The sequence below is a fragment of the Hemitrygon akajei genome, chromosome 1 (assembly GCF_048418815.1).
Source record: "Hemitrygon akajei chromosome 1, sHemAka1.3, whole genome shotgun sequence".
In the NCBI taxonomy this organism is placed as follows: Eukaryota; Metazoa; Chordata; class Chondrichthyes; order Myliobatiformes; family Dasyatidae; genus Hemitrygon; species Hemitrygon akajei.
In genome coordinates, this window is record NC_133124.1 from 224032655 (window position 1) to 224054278 (window position 21624).

At 43.2% G+C, this 21624-nt stretch overlaps 1 protein-coding gene across 1 annotated transcript in view; it reads left to right on the forward strand.

Moving 5' to 3' along the window:
- Positions 1-3479: 3479 nt before the first annotated feature.
- Positions 3480-21624, forward strand: part of gmcl1 (germ cell-less, spermatogenesis associated) — a 260756-nt gene continuing 242611 nt past the window's right edge. The window contains exons 1-2 of the mRNA XM_073062046.1: positions 3480-3951; positions 11097-11220. Of these exons, the coding sequence (XP_072918147.1) occupies positions 3821-3951; positions 11097-11220 (255 nt within the window). The 5' untranslated portion in view covers positions 3480-3820. The remainder of the gene's footprint in view (positions 3952-11096; positions 11221-21624) is intronic.

Here is a 21624-nt window from a genome sequence, read left to right on the forward strand (position 1 = left end):
CTACTCCCTTTCTTGAATAATGGAACAACATCTGCAATCCCCCAGTCCTCCAGAACCTCTCCTGTCCCCATTGATGATGCAAAGATCATCGCCAGAGGCTCAGCAATCTCCTCCCCTGCCTCCCACAGTAGCCTGGGGTACATCTCATCTGGTCCCGGTGACTTATCCAACTTGATGCTTTCCAAAAGCTCCTGTTCATCCTCTTTCTTAATATCTACATGCTCAAGCTTTTCAGTCCGCTGTAAGTCACCTCTATAATCGCCAAGATCCTTTTCCGTCATGAATACTGAAGCAAAGTACTCATTAAGTGCCTTTGCTATCTCCTCCGGTTCCATATACACTTTTCCACTGTCACACTTGATTGCTCCTATTCTCTCACGATTTATCCTCTTGTTGTTAACATACTTGTAGAATGCCTTAGGGTTTTCCTTAATCCTGTCCACCGAGGCCTTCTCATGGCCCCTTCTGGCTCTCTTAATTTCTTTCTTTAGCTCCTTACTGTTAGCCTTATAATCTTCTAGATCTCTTTCATTACCTAGCTTTTTGAACCTTTCGTATGCTCTTCTTTTCTTCTTGACTAAATTTAGTCAAGAAATTCTAGAAATTCCCCTTGTTGAGATCCATTTTCCCATTCTACCTGCGTATTGAAATCCCCCATAATGTGCCTTTAGCCCATTGCTCTACTCTCTCTACACCCATGACTGTGTAGCTAGGCATATACTACAAATATGCTAATGATACAACCATTGCTGGCAGAATTTCAGATGGTAAGGAAAGGCCATATACGGGTGAGATATACCAGTTACTTGACTGATGTCGCAGTAACAACCTTGCATGGAATGCCAGCATGACTAAAGAGCTGATTGTGGATTTCAGGAAGGGTAACATGAGAGAACACAAACCAATCTTCATAGAGAAATCAGAAGTGGAGAGAGTGAGCAATTTCAAGTTCTTGTGTGTCAATATCTGAGGGTCTAATTTGGACACAACATATTGATGCAGATATAAAGAAGGCAAGACAGCTGCTATATTTCATTAGAAGTTTGAGGAGATTTAGTTCTCGAAAACTTCTACAAATGTACCATGGAAAGCATTTTGACTGCCTGCATCACCATTTGGTATAGTCGGGGGCTACTGCACTTGTAATATTAGTCAGCTCCATCATCTGGTCTTGGCCTGAAACATCGACTGTTTACTAGTTTTCCATTGATACTGCCTGGCCTGCTGAGTTCCTCCACCATTTTGTGTGTGTTGCTTGGATTTCCAGCATCTGTAGATTTTATCATCTTCAAGGAGTGTTGTCTTAGGAAGATGGTGTCCATCATTAAGTACCCCCACCACCTAGGATATACCCTCTTCTCATTGTTACTGCCAGGAAGTAGGTACAGAAGCCTAAAGGTGCATACAGCTTCTTCCCCTTTGCCGTCTGATTTTCTAAATAGACATTGAACCCATGAACACTACCTGACTACATTTTTTTTTGCACTACTTATTTTAACTTAACTATTTAAAAGACATTTATATATAATCACTGTAATTCAGTTTTTTCTCTGTATTCATTTATCATGTATTTTATTGTACTGCTGCGTTAAGTTAACAAATTTCACAACATATGCCGGTGATATTAAACCTGATTCTGATGACTATTGTAACATTGCCGTTTTGCCATACATTTTCTATCCCTATTGTAATTTGTAGACCACATCCTTACTACTGTTAGGGGATCTGTATATAACTCCTATCAGGGTCTTTTTACCCTTGCAATTCCTTAGCTCTCCCACAATGATTCACAACCCTATGTCACCTCTTTCTAATGATTTGATCTCATTTTTTAAATTTCATTGCAGTGACTAGTGGGGTACTGCAAGGCTCGGTACTGGGACCGCAGCTATTTACAATATACATTAATGATTTAGATGAAGAGATTAAAAGTAACACTAGTAAATTTGCAGATGACAGAAAGCTTGGTGGCAGTGTGAAATATGAGGATGATGTTAGGAGAATGCAGGGTGACTTGGACAGGTTGGGTGAGTGGGCAGATGCATGGCAGATGCAGTTTAACGTGGATAAATGTGAGGTTATTCACTTTGGTGGCAAGATCAGATAGATTACTATCTGAATGGTGTCAAGTTAGGAAAAGGAGAAGTACAACGAGATCTAGGTGTCCTTGTTCATCAGTCACTGAAAGTAAGCATGCAGGTACAGCAGGCAGTGAAAAAAGCTAAAGGCATGTTGGCCTTCATAAGAAGGGGAGTTGAGTATAGGAGCAAAGAGGTCCTTCCGCAGTTGTACAGGGCCCTGGTGCGACCACACCTGGAGTATAGTGTTCAGTTTTGGTCTCCAAATTTGAGGAAGGATACTCTTGCTATTGAGGGAGTGCAGCGTAGGTTCACGAGGTTGATTCCCGGGATGGCGGGACTGTCATATGTTGAAAGATTGGAGTGACTGGGCTTGTATACACTGGAATTTAGAAGGATGAGAGGGGATCTGATTGAAACATTTAAGATTATTAAGAGATTGGGCATGCTAGAGGCAGGAAACATGTTCCCGATATTGGGGGAGTCCAGAACCAGAGGTCACAGTTTAAGAATAAAGGGTAGGCCATTTAGAACAGAGTCGAGGAAAAACTTTTTCTCCCAGAGAGTTGTGGATCTATGGAATGTTCTGCCTCAGAAGGCAATGGAGGCCAATTCTCTGGATGCTTTCAAGAAAGAGTTAGATAGAGCTCTTAAAGATAGCGGAGTCAAGGGATATGGGGAAAAGACAGGAACGGGTTACTGATTGTGGATGATCAGCCACAATCACATTGAATGGCGGTGCTGGCTCAAAAGGCCGAATGGCCTGCTCCTGCACCTATTGTCTATTATCTATTTTACCAACAGCACCACATTTCCGCCCTCTGCCTACCTGCCTGTCCTTTTGATACAATGTGTATCCATTGACATTAAGCTCCCAGCTATAATTTTCTTTCAGCCATGATAAATGCTGAGTTCCTCCAGTGTATTGTGTGTTGCTACAGATTTCCAACTGTACAGTCTTGTCTCTCCTTTCCATTCAAGTTATTTTGCTGAAAGATTTTTAATGACTGGCATCATGGAAAGCTATACACTGCCCACAAAGTTGTGAGTGCAGTTTACCTTATACTACGTGCCTTTCGTGTTGCTGCATGCGTTTTTTTTGCACCTGTGCATGTGACAATAAACCAGGCTTTGACCTAAGTGATACGCAAAGGAAATGAACCCCTCACAGGTGCGGCCACCATCTTTTCTATCGTTATAACAAGATGCGATGGCTTTCTATATCGAGACTGTACTTAATTCAGAGGCTTAAGCGTGGAAACCGACAGACTTGAATTTAGACTGCTTAACAAAAATTGCTTGCAGTCCTCCCCGCTTTAATTAAATGCGTGGATTTGATTGGTCGAAACAGTCAGCCTACCAGCGTTCCTTCACCAGTTGTTCCCAGCATGCCCCATTTCAAAAATGGCGGCCGCCATCAGCGTCAACCGTCGGAATTTAAACGGACGGGGTGGCGGGAGAGGGAACTAGTGAAGGAGGAACAGTGAGTGAGGAAACAAACAAGGGGAGGAGGGAGGAGAGGAATAAAGGGAGTGGGAAGGTGGTAGTGAAAGTGAGGGAGGAATTGGGGAGGGGAATAAAGGAGAAGGAGGGAATATAGGAGCGGGGGAGGGAGAAAATAAGTAGAGGAACGAATAAAGGAGGAGAGAGGGAGAGAAATAATAGGGGAGGTGAATAAAGGATAGGGAGTGAATGGGGAACGGAGAATAAAGGAGGTTAAGGGAGGGGGAGGCAGGGCAACAATGGGTGGCCTGGGTAGCCGGTTGTCGATGGGCCGAGCTGCCACCACTGACTGTGTATGCCAGCGGAGGAAGCGTACACGGCCCGACTGCGACTGTTGGGAGAACGAAGCCGAGGAAAGTGCCCCGCGCAGGTCAGCATTCTGATACTGTATTCACATCACTCCTGCTGCCCGCTGCCTAACCTATCAAGTGTGTCGGCTCAATCCTGTGTTTAATGGGTGGGACACTGGAGAAGGATTGGCGTCCTACAACGTGAACTAGGTAGTGGGATCGCAGGTTGTAATCCCGGAATTGCTTCCAATGCTGCAGGTCAAGGAATGCTGCAGTAACATGATGGCTAAATCTTCCTGAAGGTCTTTTGCATTCAAACGGGGGTCTTGATTTACCTTTCTAACAATCCTACAAACAGTACTCTCGGAAAGTTTTCTTGGTCTTCCAGACCTCAACTTGACCTCCACCATTCCTGTTAACTGCCATTTCTTAATTACATTACATTAATTACATTTCTTAATTACTTTGTGGGCATCAATTATTTTAATTTTCAGAGTGCTAGGCAGCTGCTTAGAGGAGCCTATGGCTGCTGATTGGGACAAGGTGTGGAATTAAGTCAAGTCAGACACTGTATAATTTCAATCAACCGTTTCTTCTTTATTGCAACTTCAGCCAGCTAGAGATCCAAGATCTACAGTGGGCAAGAATCCCCTCTTGCCGACCGGACCTCGTAGGATCTCTATCTTATGTGCAGATACTGTCCTTATTATACAGGTATTTTGCAGAACTTCTAACAATTACAACAGCTTTCAAGTTACTTCTCCTTAAGCATTCAGCACAGCAAGCGGTCCATATTTGTTCATATGTTAGCCCCGCATACGGAGCTCGGTGCAAAAGCCCACTCAAGTCAGTTTTGACCACAGGTTAATTATAAAACAAGTTGATCATAAAGCAGGAACAATCTTAATAAAAAAGGGAACAATACGATCTGCCATCTGTCGCATACGTGACTAACTCAAATTAGCCATTTTAGCAAAATAGCTTAACAATCTTTTAGCCTTAAAAGGGGATAACAATGCACTAAAAATCCTTTAGCCGTGAAAGGGAATAAGACCATATCTCCGTTACATTATCAAAGGTTTGAGGAGTCAGGGTATTTATAAAGCTTTGAAATTTGCATCAACTGGCCTTTCCTAACAATGATTGTGAACAAGCCATAGCCCTAACAAGCTATTTAAGGTCTGAGATGTTAGTAAAAGTTTTCTGAGAGCTCAAATCTCTTGGGGTCCCCAAACTTTTGCATGGTGCTCCTTTCCTTTTTTTTCCACTCTAAAATTGTACAAAACAAAAACAATACACTAATCTTGCTTAAAATGTTGAAAAGAATGTTTCATCTTTAACTTTATGACTTTTGGAGATCGGTTCATCTTCTACTCACTTAACTGTTCACAGTAACAGAAATTTTGACTGGGGTGGCCAAACTTCTACATACCACTGTACAAGAGGGGAGGGAGGTAAAAGAAAGGAAATCAGAGGAAATAGAAAGCAGAGAGTTGGGATATGTGTTTTGTTACTCTGTATGTCAATCAGTGGTGAGCCATGTCCCGCAACTGTTCTCGATATAAATTAATGATCTGGAAGAGGGTCCGAGTGTACTGTATCTTAAGTTTACCGATGATACTAAATCGAGTGGAAAAGCAAATTGTGCAGAAGATATAGAGCGTCTCTAGAGAGATATAGATAGGTTAAGTGAGTGGGCAAGGGTCTGGCAGATGGAGTTCAATGTTGGTAAATGAGAGGACATTCACATTGGAAAGGAAAATAGAAGAGAAGATTATTATTTAAATGGTAAAAAAAAATTGAAGCATTCTTCTGTTCAGAGAGACTTGAGAGTGCTTGTGCATGAATCACAAAAGGTTGGTATGTAGGTGCAGCAGGTTATCAAGAAGGCCTGCAAATGAGATGTTGCCCTTCATAGCTAGAGGGATTGAATTTAAAAGCAGGAAAGTTATGCTATAAACGTCGCGGGTACTGGTGAGGGCACATCTAGAGTACTGCGTTCAGTTCTGGTCTCCTTACTTGAGGAATTGTATACTGGCTTTGGAGGCAGTGCATAGGAGGTTCACCAGGTTGATTCCAGAGATGAGGGGGTTGAACAAAAGAAACATAGAAAACCTACAGCTCAATACATGCCCTTTGGCCCACAATGCTGTGTTGAGCATGTACTTACTTTAGAAATTACCTAGAGTTACCCATAGCCTTCTATTTTTCTAAGCTCCATGTACCTCTCCAGGAGCCTCTTAAAAGACCCTATTGTATCCGCTTCCACCACATTCACTGGCAGTCCATTCCATGCACTCACCACTCTGTGTTTTAAAAAAAAATAAAATAAAATAAAAAAAGCTTATCCCTGACACTCCCCTCTGTACCTACTTCCAAGCCCCTTAAGGAGGAGATTGAACTGGGATGGTACTCGCTGGAATCAGAAGAATAAGAGGAGATTTATAGAAGCATACAAAATTATGAAAGAGATTGATAAGATAGAGGCAGGAAGTTCTTTCCACTGGTAGGTGAGACTAGAAATAGGGGACATAACCTCTCGATTTGGGGGAGTAGATTTTGGGCGGAGATGAGGAGGAACTGCTTTTCCCAGAGAGTGGTGAATCTGTGGAATTCTCTGCTCAATGAAGCAGTAGAGGCTACCTCAGTAAATGTAATAAGATGAGGTTGGATAGATTTTTGCATTGTAGGGGAATTAAGGGTTATGGGGTAGTTGGAGATGTGTCCATGGCCAGATCAGCCATGATCTTACTGAATGGCGGAGCAGGCTAGATTCCTGCTCCTATTTCTTATGTTCTTGTCGGCCAATTAGCCTGCCTTCAATGGTTGGGAATATGTTGGTGTCCATTATTTAGGATAAGGTTTGGGGATACTTGGTGGCCCTTGATAAAGTAGGCCAAAGTCAGCATGGTTTCCTAAGAGATTATCTTGCCTGACAACTCTGTTTGAATTCTTTGAAGAACTAACAAGCAAAGGAGACTCGGTATATAAGAGCCCATGGTAGGAAAAATACCAGCATGGTTAAAAGATTTGCTGCTTGGCAAGAGACGAAGAGTCAGAATAAAGGGAGCCTGTTTTGGTTGGCTGTCGAAGACAAGTGGTGTTCTGCAGGGTTCAGTTTTGGGGCTAATTCTTTTCATGCTATATGTCAACAGTATAGATGATGGAATTGATGGTTTTATGGCCAAGTTTGTAGACGATAAAAGCTAGGTGGAAGGGCAGGTAGTGTTGAGGAAGCAGAGAGTCAGCAGAGGACTTGGACAGATTGGCTGAATGGGTAAAGAAGTGCTAGTTGGAATATAATGTAGTGAAGTATATGGTCATGCACTTTGGTAGCAGGAATAAAGGCGTAGTCTATTTTCTAAATGGAGAGGAAGTTCAAAAAGTTAAGTTGCAAGGGGACTTGGCAGTCCTTATGCAGGATTCCCTAAAGATTAACTTGCAGGTTGAGTTGGTGGTAAGGAAGGCAAATGCAATATTAGACTAGAATATAAGAGCAAGGATGTGATGCTGAGGCTTTATAAGCCACTGGTCAGACTGCACTTGGAGTATTATGAACAGCTTTGGACTTCTTCTCTAAGGAAAGATGTGCTGGCATTAGAGCGGGTTTAGATGAGGTTTACGAGAATTATTCCGGGAACGAAAGGGTTAATACATGAGCCTTTGATGGCTACGGGTCTGTACTCACTGGAGTTTAGAAGAATGGGAGAGAGGGGGGAGTTTCATTGAATCCTACTGAATATTGAAAGGTCTAGACTGCGTGAAAGTGGAGAGGATATTTCCTATAGTGGGTGAGTCCAGGACCAAAGGGGACAGCTTCAGAATAGAGGAGTGTCCATTTAGAACAGAGATAAGAAGGAATTTCTTTAGCCAGAGGGTGGTGAATCTGTAGAATTTGTTGCCACAGATGGCTGTGGAGGCCAAGCCATTAAGTATATTTAAAGCAGAGGTTGATAGAGTCAAGAGTTATGGGGAGAAGGCATGAGAAAGTGGTTGAGAGGGATAATAATCAGCCAAGTTGGAATTACAGAGAAGACTCGGTGAGCTGAGTGGCCTAATTCGTCTCCTATGTCTTATGAGCACTCAACACAGGTCTCTCTTTTACTACTTCTGGACCTGGTGTGTTCCTGGAGCCCTCGTGCTTGAAAATAAGTACTGATTTGTTCAGGTGTGTTTTAGGCTTTCTTAAACTTTGCACTCTTCTCTTTAATGTGGCATTGTTCTTTATGTGAATCATTCCTTTTAAATCTGACATGGTTGTAATTTTCACAGACAATGAAGTGTGGACCTAAAATTTGGAAATGTGCAAATAGGTTTGCACATGCAAAGTTCTTTTGGTGCTGGCTTTTAGGCATTTCAGATGATGAAGGTAGAAAGGTGCACTCCCATCCATGACGAGAATGAACTGCCTCAGCAAGGACCTGGACCCATTGCAATTTGCCTATCACCACAATAGGCAAACAGGAGATTTAATCTCAATGGCTCTTCACACAGCTTTAGACCACCTGGACAACACAAACACTTATGTCAGGATGCTGTTCATCGACTAACTGGAAGACCACAATCTGTGTGGATTGGTTATAATATCTCCTCCTCGCTGATGATCAACACCGGTGCACCTCAGGAGTATGTGCTTAGCCCTCTGTAGCCTACTGTTCTACTCTCTCTATACCCATGACTGTGTGACTAGGCATAGCTCAAATACCATCTATAAATTTGCTGACAATGTAACCATTGTTGGTAGAATTGCAGGTGGTGATGAGAGTGCGTACAGGAGTGAGATATGCCAACTAGTGGAGTGGTGTCATAGCAACAACCTGGCACTCAATGTCAGTAAGATGAAAGAGCTGATTGTGGACTTCAGGAAGGGTAAGATGAAGGAACACATACCAATCCTCATAGAGGGATCAGAAGTGGAGAGAGTAAGCAGTTTCAAGTTCCTGGGTGTCAAGATCTGTGAGGATCTCGTGGTCCCAACATATCGATGTAGTTATAAAGAAGGCAAGACAGCAGCTATACTTCATTAGGAGTGTGAAGAGACTTGGTATGTCAACAAGTACACTCAAAAATTTCTATAGTTGTACTGTGGAGAGCATTCTGACAGGCTGCATCAATGTATGGTATGGGGGGGGGCTATTACACAGGAGCGAAAGAAGCTGCAGAAGGTTGTAAATTTAGTTGGCTCATCTTGAGTACTAGCCTACAAAGTACCCAGGACCTCTTCGGCAAGTGGTGTCTCAGAAAGTCAGCGTCCATTATTAAGGACCTCCAGCACCCAGAGCATGCCCTTTCTCACTGTTGCCATCAGGTAGGAGGTACAGAAGCCCAAAAGGCGCACACTCAGCGATTCAGGAACAGCTTCTTCTCCTCTGCCATCTGATTCCTAAGTAGACATTGAACCCTTGGATACTACCTCACTTTTTTTAATATATAGTATTTCTGGTTTTTTGCACAATTTTTAATCTATTCAATATACGTATACTGTAATTTATTATTTTGTTTTGTTGTTTTTTCTATATTATGTATTGCATTGAGCTGCTGCCGTTAAGTTAACAAATTTCACGTCACATGCCCATGATAATAAACCTGATTCTGAGTTAAAATTCCACCTTGGTAAGTCGGAACATTAAATATACCCGGGCAAAAGCGAGATTGTTAACATTTAAAAACAAAGTCCATTTTGTCGTTAGTATTCAACCCCGGCATGGTCTGGCCAAGATATGCCACTTGTCCCAGGTATGTGATACCTTTGTGGCAATTAAAGGTGAATAATAAACATCAAAGAGTATCAAGAAACAAAAGGGCCTTTGTGCACGAAATGACAGTGTTGTTAGGTAGAATGAAGAAGTAGTATACTTCATTATTTGGGAAATAGATACAAGAGCAATGAGGTCTTGGTACAGTACAGGAAGAATGTGATTGCACTGGAAATGGTGCAGAGGGGATTCTTCAGAATATTGCCTGGATTCTAAGGTTTCAATTACTGTATGAGCAATGGGATGATTTTGCTCTCCATAAAGCAGAGGCAGCTGAGGTGGATCTGTGAGATGTGCTGGAAGTTATGAAAAGCATGAGTAAGTTCTTAGTAAGAAGCTCTTGGTTTAGGCAGAAGTGCCTAAGCCAAAGGGCAAAGATTTGTGAACTCTCTGCTTCCCCCCCCTCCCCCACCCCCACCCCCCGAGCATGGTTGCAATCTGGAATGCACTAACTGAGAAGATATTGGAGCCAGGCACTCACACAACCTTTAAGATACTTCTGGGTGAGCACTTGAATTTCAAGGCGTATCAGTCTCAAACAAGAGGACAGATGCTGGAAATCCAAGTAACACACAAAATGCTGGAGGAACTTAGCAGGCCAGGTGGTAACTATGGAAAAGAGTACAGTTAATGTTTTGGGCCAAGACCCTTCAGCAAGATGGTATAGATTTAAAAGATAGGGGGAGGGAGAAACAAAATGATAGATGAAACCAGGAGGGGGAGGGATGAAGTAAGGAGCTGGAAGTTGATTAGGAAAGAGATATGGGCTGGAAAAGGGGGAATCTAATAGAGGACTGAAGGCTATGGAAGAAAGAAAAGGGGGATAAAGCATTGATTTCCCTAGACAGCAGATAAAGAATAACAACTTGCTATTTGGGATAACTCCCAGCTGGTACCTTGGCAATCCCATGTCTTCTTGCCCCCCTCCCCCATTCCCATTTTAATAAAAATCAGGAGAGTGGAGAAAAATTAAGGAGAGATAATTAATATTCTTCAAATACCATCTTTTTGATCTCATTTTGTCTGAAAAAACTCAAGATTAGTTCATGTTCACTTGGTGGAACTAAGCCGAGCAGTGTGAAGTAAGCTGCTTTTATCTCATTTCACACACCAGAAAGCAACAATAGTAAATAAACTTGAGGATTTACAAATTTAAATTAAAGCCAACATCTGGTTGTGAATTTCATGACAGCAATTTGTGATTCCTGGAATATCTGCTTTCAAACATTGAATTCTCATGGTTTCTCCTGGAAAGTGGATCACAAGTTGTGCTGCACAATTTAAATTGCTGTCTTGATCTCAGTTATGTGTATTTGGCAAGAGTCAGAGAATTTACTGCTGAATTGATGCCCTCTACTTTCAGATTCATTCCTCCATCTTCAGACCTATCCTTAACCTGCCAAAGCAGCACATAAAAAGCTGTGCCAATTACCAATTTGCTTTAATGCCAAGTTCTGTTGACTTTACAGAAAGAAGCTGAAAAGTACTTCGAAGTATATTTATCAGACTCTTTTCCTCGCTGGAGAAAACAGTGATATTACCATCTGTGCCCTGGGACAAGAATGGCACCTACATAAAATATACCTGTGTCAGGTAGGAGATTGAACCCTTAACCCCAAAAGATGCTTGCAAAAGTAGAAACACTATTTACCATTTCTTCTATGAGATCTATTTTCACATGCCCACAACTTTTCAATAATTCAGATTTTCCACTCCCATCAGATCATAATTGGGAGAGTTGTGAGGGTAGATCCTGAGAGGGTCCAGCTTGCGAGTCCAGAGCTAGGAAATGTGGTCTGGGTTGAAGGGGTTGTTCACCTGTAATTTAGATAGGAAAAAAATGTTATGTACTCAGAAACCTGAGAACCTTTAGAATCTTCACTGATCCATCTCATAGAAGATGGAAAACCTATAGCACAATACATGCCCTTCGACCCACAAAGTTGTACCAAACATGTCCCTACCTTAGAAATTACTAGGCTTACCTTAAGCCCTCTATTTTACTAAGTTCCATGTACCTATCTAAAAGCCTCTTAAAAGACCCTATCGTATCTGCCTCCACCACCGTTGCTGGCAGCCCATTAAATGCACTCACCACTCTCTGAGTAAAAAACCTACCCCTGACATCTCCTCTGTACTTACTCCCCAGCACCTTAAACCTGTGTCCTCTTGTGGCAACCATTTCAGCCCTGGGAAAAAGCCTCTGACTATCCACACGATCAATGCCTTTCATCATCTTATACACCTCTACTGCTCTTCCTTCATCAATATGTTTAGTCATATCCTCAAAAAATTCAAACAGGCTCATAAGGCACGACCTGCCCTTGACAAAGCCATGCTGACTATTCCTAATCATATTATACTTCTCCAAATGTTCATAAATCCTGCCTCTCAGGATTTTCTGCATCAACTTACCAACCACTGAGGTAAGACTCACTGGTCTATAATTTCTTGGGCTATCTCTACTCCCTTTCTTGAATAAAGGAACAACATCCGCCACTCTCCAATCCTACGGAACCTCTCCCATCCCCAAAGATCATTGCCAGAGGCTCTGCAATCTCCTCCCTCGCCTCCCATAGTAGCCTGGGGTAGATCTCATCCGGTCCCGGCGACTTACCTAACTTTCCAAAAGCTCCAGCTTTTCAGTCTGCTGCAAGACATCACTGCAATCAGTAAGATCCTTTTCCATAGTGAATACTGAAGTAAAGTATTCATTTAGTACCTCTGTTATTTCCTCTGGTTCCATACACACTTTCCCACTGTCACACTTGATAGGTCCTATTCTTTCATGTTTTATCCGTATGCTCTTTACATACTTGTTGAATGCCTTGGCGTTTTCCTTAATTCTGCCCGCAAGGCCTTCTCATGGCCCCTTCTGGCTCTCCTAATTTCCTTCTTAAGTTCCTTCCTAGTAGTCTTTTATCTTCTAGATCTCTAACATTACCTAGCTCTCTGAACCTTTTGTAAGCTTTTCTTCTTGACTAGATTTATTACAGCTTTTGTACATCTCGGTTCCTGTACCCTACCATAACTGCCCTGTCTCATTGGAAAGTACCTATACAGAACTCTACACAAATACCCCCTGAATATTTGCCACATTTCTTCTGTATGTTTCCCTGAGAACATCTGTTTCCAATTTAAGCCTCCAATTTCCTGCCTGATAGCCTCATAATTCCCCTTACTCCAATTAAACGCTTTTCTAACTTGTGGGTTCCTATCTCTCTCCAATGCTATTATAAAGGAGATAGAATTATGATCACTATCTCCAAAATGCTCTCCCACTGAGAGATCTGACACCTGACCAGGTTAATTTCCCAATACCAAATCAAGTACAGCCTCTCCTCTTGTAGGCTTGTCTACATACTGTGTCAAGAAACCTTCCTGAAAACACTTAACAAACTCCACCCCATCTAAACCCCTTGCTCTAGGGAAATGCCAATCAATATTTGGGAAATTGAAATCTCCCATCAAAACTCTTATTATTACATCTTTCCAGGATCCATTTCCCTATCTGCTCCTTGATATCCCTGTTACTATTGGGTGGCCTATAAAAAAAACACCCAGTAAAGTTACTGACTCCTTCCTGTTCCTAACCTCTACCCACGGAGGCTCCATAGACAATCCCTCCATGGCGTCCACCGTTTCTGCACATTATCTCTGATCAACAGTGCCACATCCCCACCTCTTTTGCCTCCCTCCCTGTCCTTTCTGAATCACCTAAAACCTGGCACATGAAATAAGCAATCCTGTCCCTGAGCCATCCAAGTCTCTGTAATGGCCACATCAAATCTCCAAGTACTGATCCACACTCTAAGCTCATCCGCTTTGTTCACGACTCTCCTTGTATTAAAATAAACACATCTCAAGCCTTCGGTCTGAGCATGTCCCTTCTCTATCACCTGCCTCTCCTCCCTCTCGCACTGTCTACAAGCTTTCTGTCTTTGTGAGCTAACCTCCTCTTCCCCAGTCTCTTCAGTTTGGTTCCCACCCCCCAACAATTCTAGTTTAAACTCTCCCCAGTAACCTTAGCAAACCTCCACGCAAGGATATTTATCCCCCTGGGATTCAAGTGCAACCCGTCCTTTTTGTACAGGTTACATCTCCCCCAAAAGAGGTCCCAATGATCCAGAAATCTGAATGCCTACCCCCTGCTCCAATCCATCAGCCACACATTTATCCTCCACCTCATTTTATTCCTATCGTCACTGTCGCATGGCACAAGCCATAATCCCGAGATTACTACTTTTGCGGTCCTGCTCCTCAACTTCCTTCCTAACTTCCTGTACTCTTTTTAGGACCTCGTCCCTTTTCCTACCTGTGTCATTGGTACCAATATGTACCACAGCCTCTGGCTGTTCTCCCTCTCACTGCAGGAGATCTTGGACGCAATCTGAAACATCCCGGACCCTGGCACCTGGGAGGCAAACTACCATCTGAGTGTTTCTTGCATCCACAGAATCACCTGTCTGACCCCCTGACTGTAGAGTCCCCTATCACCACTGCTTTCCTCTTCCTTTCCCTACCCTTCTGAGCCACAGGGCCAGACTCTGTGCCAGAGGCACAGCCACTGTTGCTTCCCCCAGGTAGGCTGTTTTCCCCCCAGCTGTACTCAAACACGAGTACTTATTGTCAAGGGGTACAGCCACAGGGGTACTCTCTAGTACCTAACTCTTCCCCTTCCCCCTCCTGACTGTGACCCACTTATCCTTCTCCGTGGCTCCGGTGTGACCACCTGCCTATAACTCCTTTCTATCACCTCCTTGCTCTCCCTGACTAGGCAAAGGTCATCGAGCTGCATCTCCATTTCCCTAACTCGGTCCCTCAGGAGCTGCAGCTCGACACACTGGGTGCAGATATGGCTGTCCGGGAGGCTGGGAGACTCCAGGACCCCCCCCCCCATCTGACACCGAGCACAGAAAACTGGCTCCACACACATACTTCCTACCTCGCCTCGTCCTGTTACCGCCTAAGCCGTTGAGCCAAAGCCCTACCACTCTGCTGCCTCTCACTCCGCTGCCCACTGGATACAGCAGTCTTTTTAAACCTATCGTGCTCTACTGGCTGACGTCAAGCACCTGCGCAGTCTCGCCTCTCTTTAACCAGAGTAGTAAAAAACTCCCTTCGCTCTGAAAAATCAGCAGTTCACTCGCAGCCTTCTTGCTCTGAAGGTGACTCATAGGTGACTAGGCTTTCATGAATTTATCTTAAGTATGGTTTAATTTATTTGCCTATTAGACTTCTCCTTTGGGGCCCTTCCACCTGTTCCTATGTTTTCCCTGCTCAGCTTTACTGTTCTCTCAATACCATCTCCAGTGGCAGAAAGACACATGGTGAACAATTCAAGTCAGTGAATGATAGTAAGTTGTTCAATGTGGAGTAGTATGTGCAGTTTTTGTTGTCGTATTACAGGGGATGAATGTTATTGAGAGAGTGCTAAGAGATTCACCAGGGTGTTGGGATAGAATATCTTACTTACAAATATAGGTTAGATAGGTTTGACTTGTTTTACCTGCAGCAAAGGTGGTGTACAAGTTACAAAGCTATAGATAAGGTAACAACCCCTGTTCTACATCTTTGTCAATATCACTCCACAACTCTATTCATTACATTGGTGGCAGCTGCTTCCTGCACCTGTGCAAAACTTATCAGTTTTATCACCTTTGCTACTAACTACTACTCCATTCTCAAATTCATGGACAATTTCTTTCCCTAATCTGGATCTCTGTTTCCATTTCAGGAGACAAACTAATCATTTTCTGTAAACCTATTGAGCTCCACAGCTTCCCAGAATACACTGTTACTGTCTTCTCTCTTGTGAAGATGCCATCCTTCACTCCCCAGTTATCCATCAAATCTGATCCATCATTCCAGAACATCAGCTATCATCTTTATCAGAAAACCAGCCTTCTGCTACAGTTGCTGGAGCCCTTGCTTTCATTCTTTTTGTTTCTTGGATATTGTCGTGGTTTCTTGAAATAACCAGAAGACGCAGAAGATTCTTCGAGAAATTTAAGACTTTATTTGCAAACAAAAGCTGAAACAATTAATGAACGTGTCACTAATTGCCCGCTGAGCCTAGTACACAGTATTCTTTATAGTACTTTCTTATCTCAGTTACATTAGCATATACTTGTTCTAGTGCCTTGATTGGTTTTCATACCATCACACCATCGCACGATCCTGTCTAGTCTACTCCTTGGAACACGTGTCCCCCTTCCCGGCTTTGACTGGTTTTCATACCATCACACCACTCCACAACCCTGTCTACCACCGTTATCTCTACATGCTTACTTTCACTGTTAGCTACATTCTTAAGGCACTGAGCTTACTTTCACTGTTAGCTACATTCTTAAGGCACTGAGCTTACTTTCACTGTTAGCTACATTCTTAAGGCACTGATGCGTTCAATAGTACAGAGACAATACAGAGATTACATTCTGGCTAATAAATTGGATACATAGCAAATAGCAAACACAAGGCTGGCCGCATAGTTCTGGCCACACAGCAAACGTTGCAACTTTATTCTCCAATATAATCCCCCCTTTGAGACCCATAGGGTCTCACATAGAGAAAGAAGACTTAGAGTCCGCGCACAAAAGCCCCAATAAAGTCCAGCACTTATTCCCAAATCTCGGGTTAAACTATAATTTTCTGTGCCAAGACCTCAAAGTATTCTCTCCCTGTTACCCTAGGCCGCTGAGTCAAAAACCTGTCCCTTTGTATCTGAAACAGGGAAAAAAACTCAGAAGCCCTTACAATCTACTCCCACACTGTCGTTTTGCTCTTGTTCATCCTGCAGGCATTGTAGGCTGTAACAATACTTCTTCGGTGCTTCTTTCTCCACTAAGCTTGGTTCAGTAATCGCCACGAGCATCGGAAATTGTTTGGTTGCAGCTCGCACAACAAGAGACTTGAGACAAGGAAGAAAACAGCACAGAACAAGCGCACAGCTCAGCAATACAATACCGACAGTTATTGCCATCTTAGTCAGCCATACTCCCCATCCTCCGAGTCTACTTTCTAACCAGTCAAATAACTGATGTCCGAACCCTGCATTCTGTTTAACTTCCTTTCTGAGACTTTTCAACTTATACATTGCCTTAGTAAATGATCCTTCTGGACTAGTGTTATTTGGTATAAAAGTATAGCACTGCTCTCCAAACATCACACAAACTCCTCCTTTTTCTGCCAACAGCCAGTCCAATGCTTGTCTATTCTGCCACGCCATTTTGCTAGTTGCATCTAACTGTTGTCCCAAGGCCTCCAATGCATCATCGGTGTAGTTGATGAATCTTTGCTGATTGTAATATATATAATTTATCCATTCAACATTCTTAATAGTTCCTATCAAGGGTAGAAGTGCTTCGAAGCCTGCAGTAATCTCATTCCTCGCCTTAAATTCGTTAGGTATACCTCTTGGCTGTCCTGTACTATCTATCCAAATCGTCGAGTCGGGTTCATATTTTCTCCTTTTCCGCAATAGTGTCTGCTGTTCAGAGATATCAGTGTTGAAGTGTACTTCAGGGGATACTATAACTTCTTGAAGTAGTATAACACGCGTACAAGTACCTGCCCAATTGAGGGGAAGCGTGGATCTCAGACCTCCTTCCTTACCACACAACCACCAGGTGTCTGCTAAGGGGATGGTCTGGGCGTCCAATGCACCTTCGGGTGGAGGGGAACCTACTACGTGTCTTTCGCCTAGGGTCAGATTCCACATCTGAGTTCAGCTACCTCTGAAATGACCCACTGAACAAGCACCTGTCCGCGTAAAACATTCATAGCTGATACTGCATTATAAGCTGTTCCAGTGTAGGTGTCTGCCTTCTTGTTCCTCCTGTCTGTCTCCTGCTAACTGTTCCTCTGCATCACTTACCTTGGACTCCTCACCTGATTGTCCTTGAGTGACTGCCCTCGTGCAGTGGTTCAGATGGTACCAGGTGGAGCATCCTTCTACCTGAACTAGGGTGGGTGATGTCTTGGTCACCATAAAGGGTCCTTCCCTTCTCGGCTCGTTCCACTTTCTCTGAAAAACTCGTACGTAAACCTGGTCTCCTGGTTTGATCGGTCCTTCCCCTTGTACGGTCTTCGGCTCTTTCTGTTTTTCCTGTGCATAAATAGACTTGTGTATCATAGTTAGCTGCTGCATGTATTGTTTCAGTTCTTTTTCCAATTGTTCCAAATTAGGTCCTTTATACGGCCCTCTCTCCTTTCCCAGCAATGGCATGTGTGTTTGGGGAGTTATTTCGACCTCTTTCATTGTCCCTACCATATCTACACTTACCATTATTTTAAATGCAATTGTTGTCTTCTGATATCCACACCTCTGGTGTGATTTTCCTCCACGCTGTTACGGTTTCAGCACTCTTAACTAAGGGTCCTAAGTCTTTAGACTGATATCCCTTGTTTACCAACAAGGTTACGTGGGGTGCAGCCTCCGGTATCCTGTACCATTTTTCTAAAAAGATGTTCCACTTAACTTTTAAAGCTGCCTCTTGCTTTCCAATTATCACAGCATCCCCTTCCAGGTGCTGTTGGGTACATGCCTTCACGTGCCATCTCTTCTCTAACTCCCTGTTCTGAGTCTTGTCAAAAATCACTATACAATGTAGCTCAGATTTGGACATTACAGCCCTGTGTAATATAGCCTGCATGCCCTTTTTCCATTTTTCCCAGGTTTCCTGAATCTGATCTGCTATGTCTCCTATCCAAAAGACATTAGCCTTCTTGTCTTCTCGCACTATCAATTGAGCCCCTGCTCTTTCCACACTCAGCCCATTTCTGGTGCATTCTAATTTTAATTCCAGTTTCAATAAGATATCTCTGCCTAACAAATTAATCGGAGTTCCTTTAGATACTAGCACTGGCAAAACAATTCCTTTATTTCTCATTCTCAATTGCACTGGAGCTGTGCACTATGTCAACTGTGTTTTCCCTGAGAACCCTACTGTCTTAATAAACTTCCCTGACATGGGAAGGTGAAGGGCATACTGTGGCTGTACACAAGTGTATGTGGCTCCAGTATCTATCATCATTGGTGTCAGTTGCCCTTCTAACATAACCTGAACAATGAGTTCCTCTTCTGCCTCCCTTGTTATCATTGGGTAATGTCCCTTCCCACTCGAGTTCTCGGGGCACCTCTAATACCTCGCATAGGGGTTCACAGGTCCGCTTGGGCCTTTGGGAGCTGGTCCTTGGCTAAACTTTAGTTCCCTTCTTATCGGTTCCTGCTGGTGTGTGACAGGCCATGGTGTAAACGGACAATCTCTTCTCATGTGACCTGGCTGATTACATCCCCAGCACAATCTCTCTACCTCTCTTTCCCCCTGTTTCCTCACTGGTCCCCTCTGCCCATAGCTCCTCTGTACCCCTCCTTGGGACTTCCAGTCCTGTCTGGGCTGTTTGAATTTTGTCTGTTCCTGATGGGGCATTTGTGGGAATGCTTCTCGAAAGACCTTGATTATTGGCATGGGGTTTTCCGGCCCTTGTCTTACAGTATGATCGGTTCCTCCATATTGCTAGGGCTACGGGGCAGACTTTAAACTAGTAAGATGGGGGGGCGGAAATCAATTTGAGGAAACTATGGGAGAGGAGGTTAGTTCACCAGTAGAGCAAGTAAGTAGACCGTGTGTGAGGGAGGACAGGCAGGTGATGGAGGAGGGATGCGCTCAGCCCGAAGTTGTAGGGGAGAAGAAAGAAAAGGATAATAAATTTGAATGCATTGCTAGGGATGAAAAGAGAGGAGGAGGTGGAGAGTATCTTAAATGTATCTATTTTAATGCTAGGAGCATTGTAAGAAAGGTGGATGAGCTTAAAGTGTGGATTGATACATGGAATTATGATGTTGTAGCTATTAGTGAAACATGGTTGCAGGAAGGGTGTGATTGGCAACTAAATATTCCTGGATTTAGTTGCTTCAGGTGTGATAGAGTAGGAGGGGCCAGAGGAGGAGGTGTTGCATTGCTTGTCCGAGAAAATCTTATGGCGGTGCTTTGGAAGGATAGATTACAGAGCTCCTCTAGGGAGGCTATTTGGGTGGAATTGAGGAATGGGAAAGGTGTAGTAACACTGATAGGAGTGTATTATAGGCCACCTAATGGGGAGCGTGAGTTGGAAGAGCAAATGTGTAAGGAGATAGCAGATATTTGTAGTAAACACAAGGTGGTGATTGTGGGAGATTTTAATTTTCCACACATAGATTGGGAAGCTCATTCTGTAAAAGGGCTGGATGGTTTAGAGTTTGTGAAATGTGTGCAGGATAGCTTTTTGCAACAATACATAGAAGTACCGACTAGAGATGGGGCAGTGTTGGATCTCCTGTTAGGGAATGCGATAGGTCAGCTGACAGATGTATGTGTTGGGGAGCACTTCGGGTCCAGTGATCACAATAGCATTAGCTTCAATATAATTATGGAGAAGGACAGGACTGGACCTAGAGTTGAGATTTTTGATTGGAGAAAGGCTAACTTTGAGGAGATGCGCAGGGATTTAGAGAGAGTGGAATGGGTCAAGTTGTTTTATGGGAAGGATGTAATAGAGAAATGGAGGTCATTTAAGGGTGAAATTATGAGGGTACAGAATCTTTATGTTCCTGTTCGGTTGAAAGGAAAGATTAAAGGTTTGAAAGCGCCATGGTTTTCAAGGGATATTAGAAACTTGGTTCGAAAAAAGAGGGATGTCTACAATAGATATAGGCAGCATGGAGTAAAGGAATTGCTCGAGGAATATAAAGAATGTAAAAGGAAACTTAAGAAAGAGATTAGAAAAGCTAAAAGAAGTTACGAGTTTGGTTTGGCAAATAAGGTGGAAGTAAATCCGAAAGGCTTCTACAGTTATATTAAAAGCAAGAGGATAGTGAGGGATAAAATTGGTCCCTTAGAGAATCAGGGTGGTCAGCTATGTGTGGAGCCGAGGGAGATGGGAGAGATTTTGAACAATTTCTTCTCTTCGGTATTCACTAAGGAGAAGGATATCGAATGGTGTAAGGTGTGGGAAACAAGTAAGGAAGTTATGGAACCTATGACAATTAAAGAGGTGGAAGTACTGGCGCTTTTAAGAAATTTAAAAGTGGATAAATCTCCGGGTCCTGACCGGATATTCCCCAGGACCTTGAGGGAAGTTTGTGTAGAGATAGCAGGAGCTCTGACGGAGATCTTTCAGATGTCATTAGAAACAGGGATTGTGCCGGAGGATTGGCGTATTGCTCATGTGGTTCCATTGTTTAAAAAGGGTTCTAGAAGTAAGCCTGGCAATTATAGACCTGTCAGTTTGACATCAGTGGTGGGTAAATTAATGGAAAGTATTCTTAGAGATAGTATTTATAATTATCTGGATAGACAGGATCTGATTAGGAGTAGCCAGCATGGATTTGTGCGTGGAAGGTCATGTTTGACAAACCTTATTGAATTTTTTGAAGTAGTTACGAGGAATGTTGACGAGGGTAAGGCAGTGGATGTAGTCTATATGGACTTCAGCAAGGCCTTTGACAAAGTTCCACATGGAAGGTTAGTTAAGAAGGTTCAGTCGTTAGGTATTAGTGCTGGAGTAATAAAATGGATTCAACAGTGGCTAGATGGGAGATGCCAGAGAGTAGTGGTGGATAATTGTTTATCGGGATGGAGGCCGGTGACTAGCGGGGTGCCTCAGGGATCTGTTTTGGGCCCAATGTTGTTTGTAATATACATAAATGATCTGGATGATGGGGTGGTAAATTGGATTAGTAAGTATGCTGATGATACTAAGGTAGGAGGTGTTGTGGATAATGAGGTGGGTTTTCAAAGCTTGCAGGGAGATTTATGCCGGTTAGAAGAATGGGCTGAACGTTGGCAGATGGAGTTTAATGCTGAGAAGTGTGAGGTTCTACATTTTGGCAGGAATAATCCAAATAGAACATACAGGGTAAATGGTAGGGCATTGAGGAATGCAGTGGAACAGAGAGATCTAGGAATAACAGTGCATAGTTCCCTGAAGGTGGAGTCTCATGTAGATAGGGTGGTG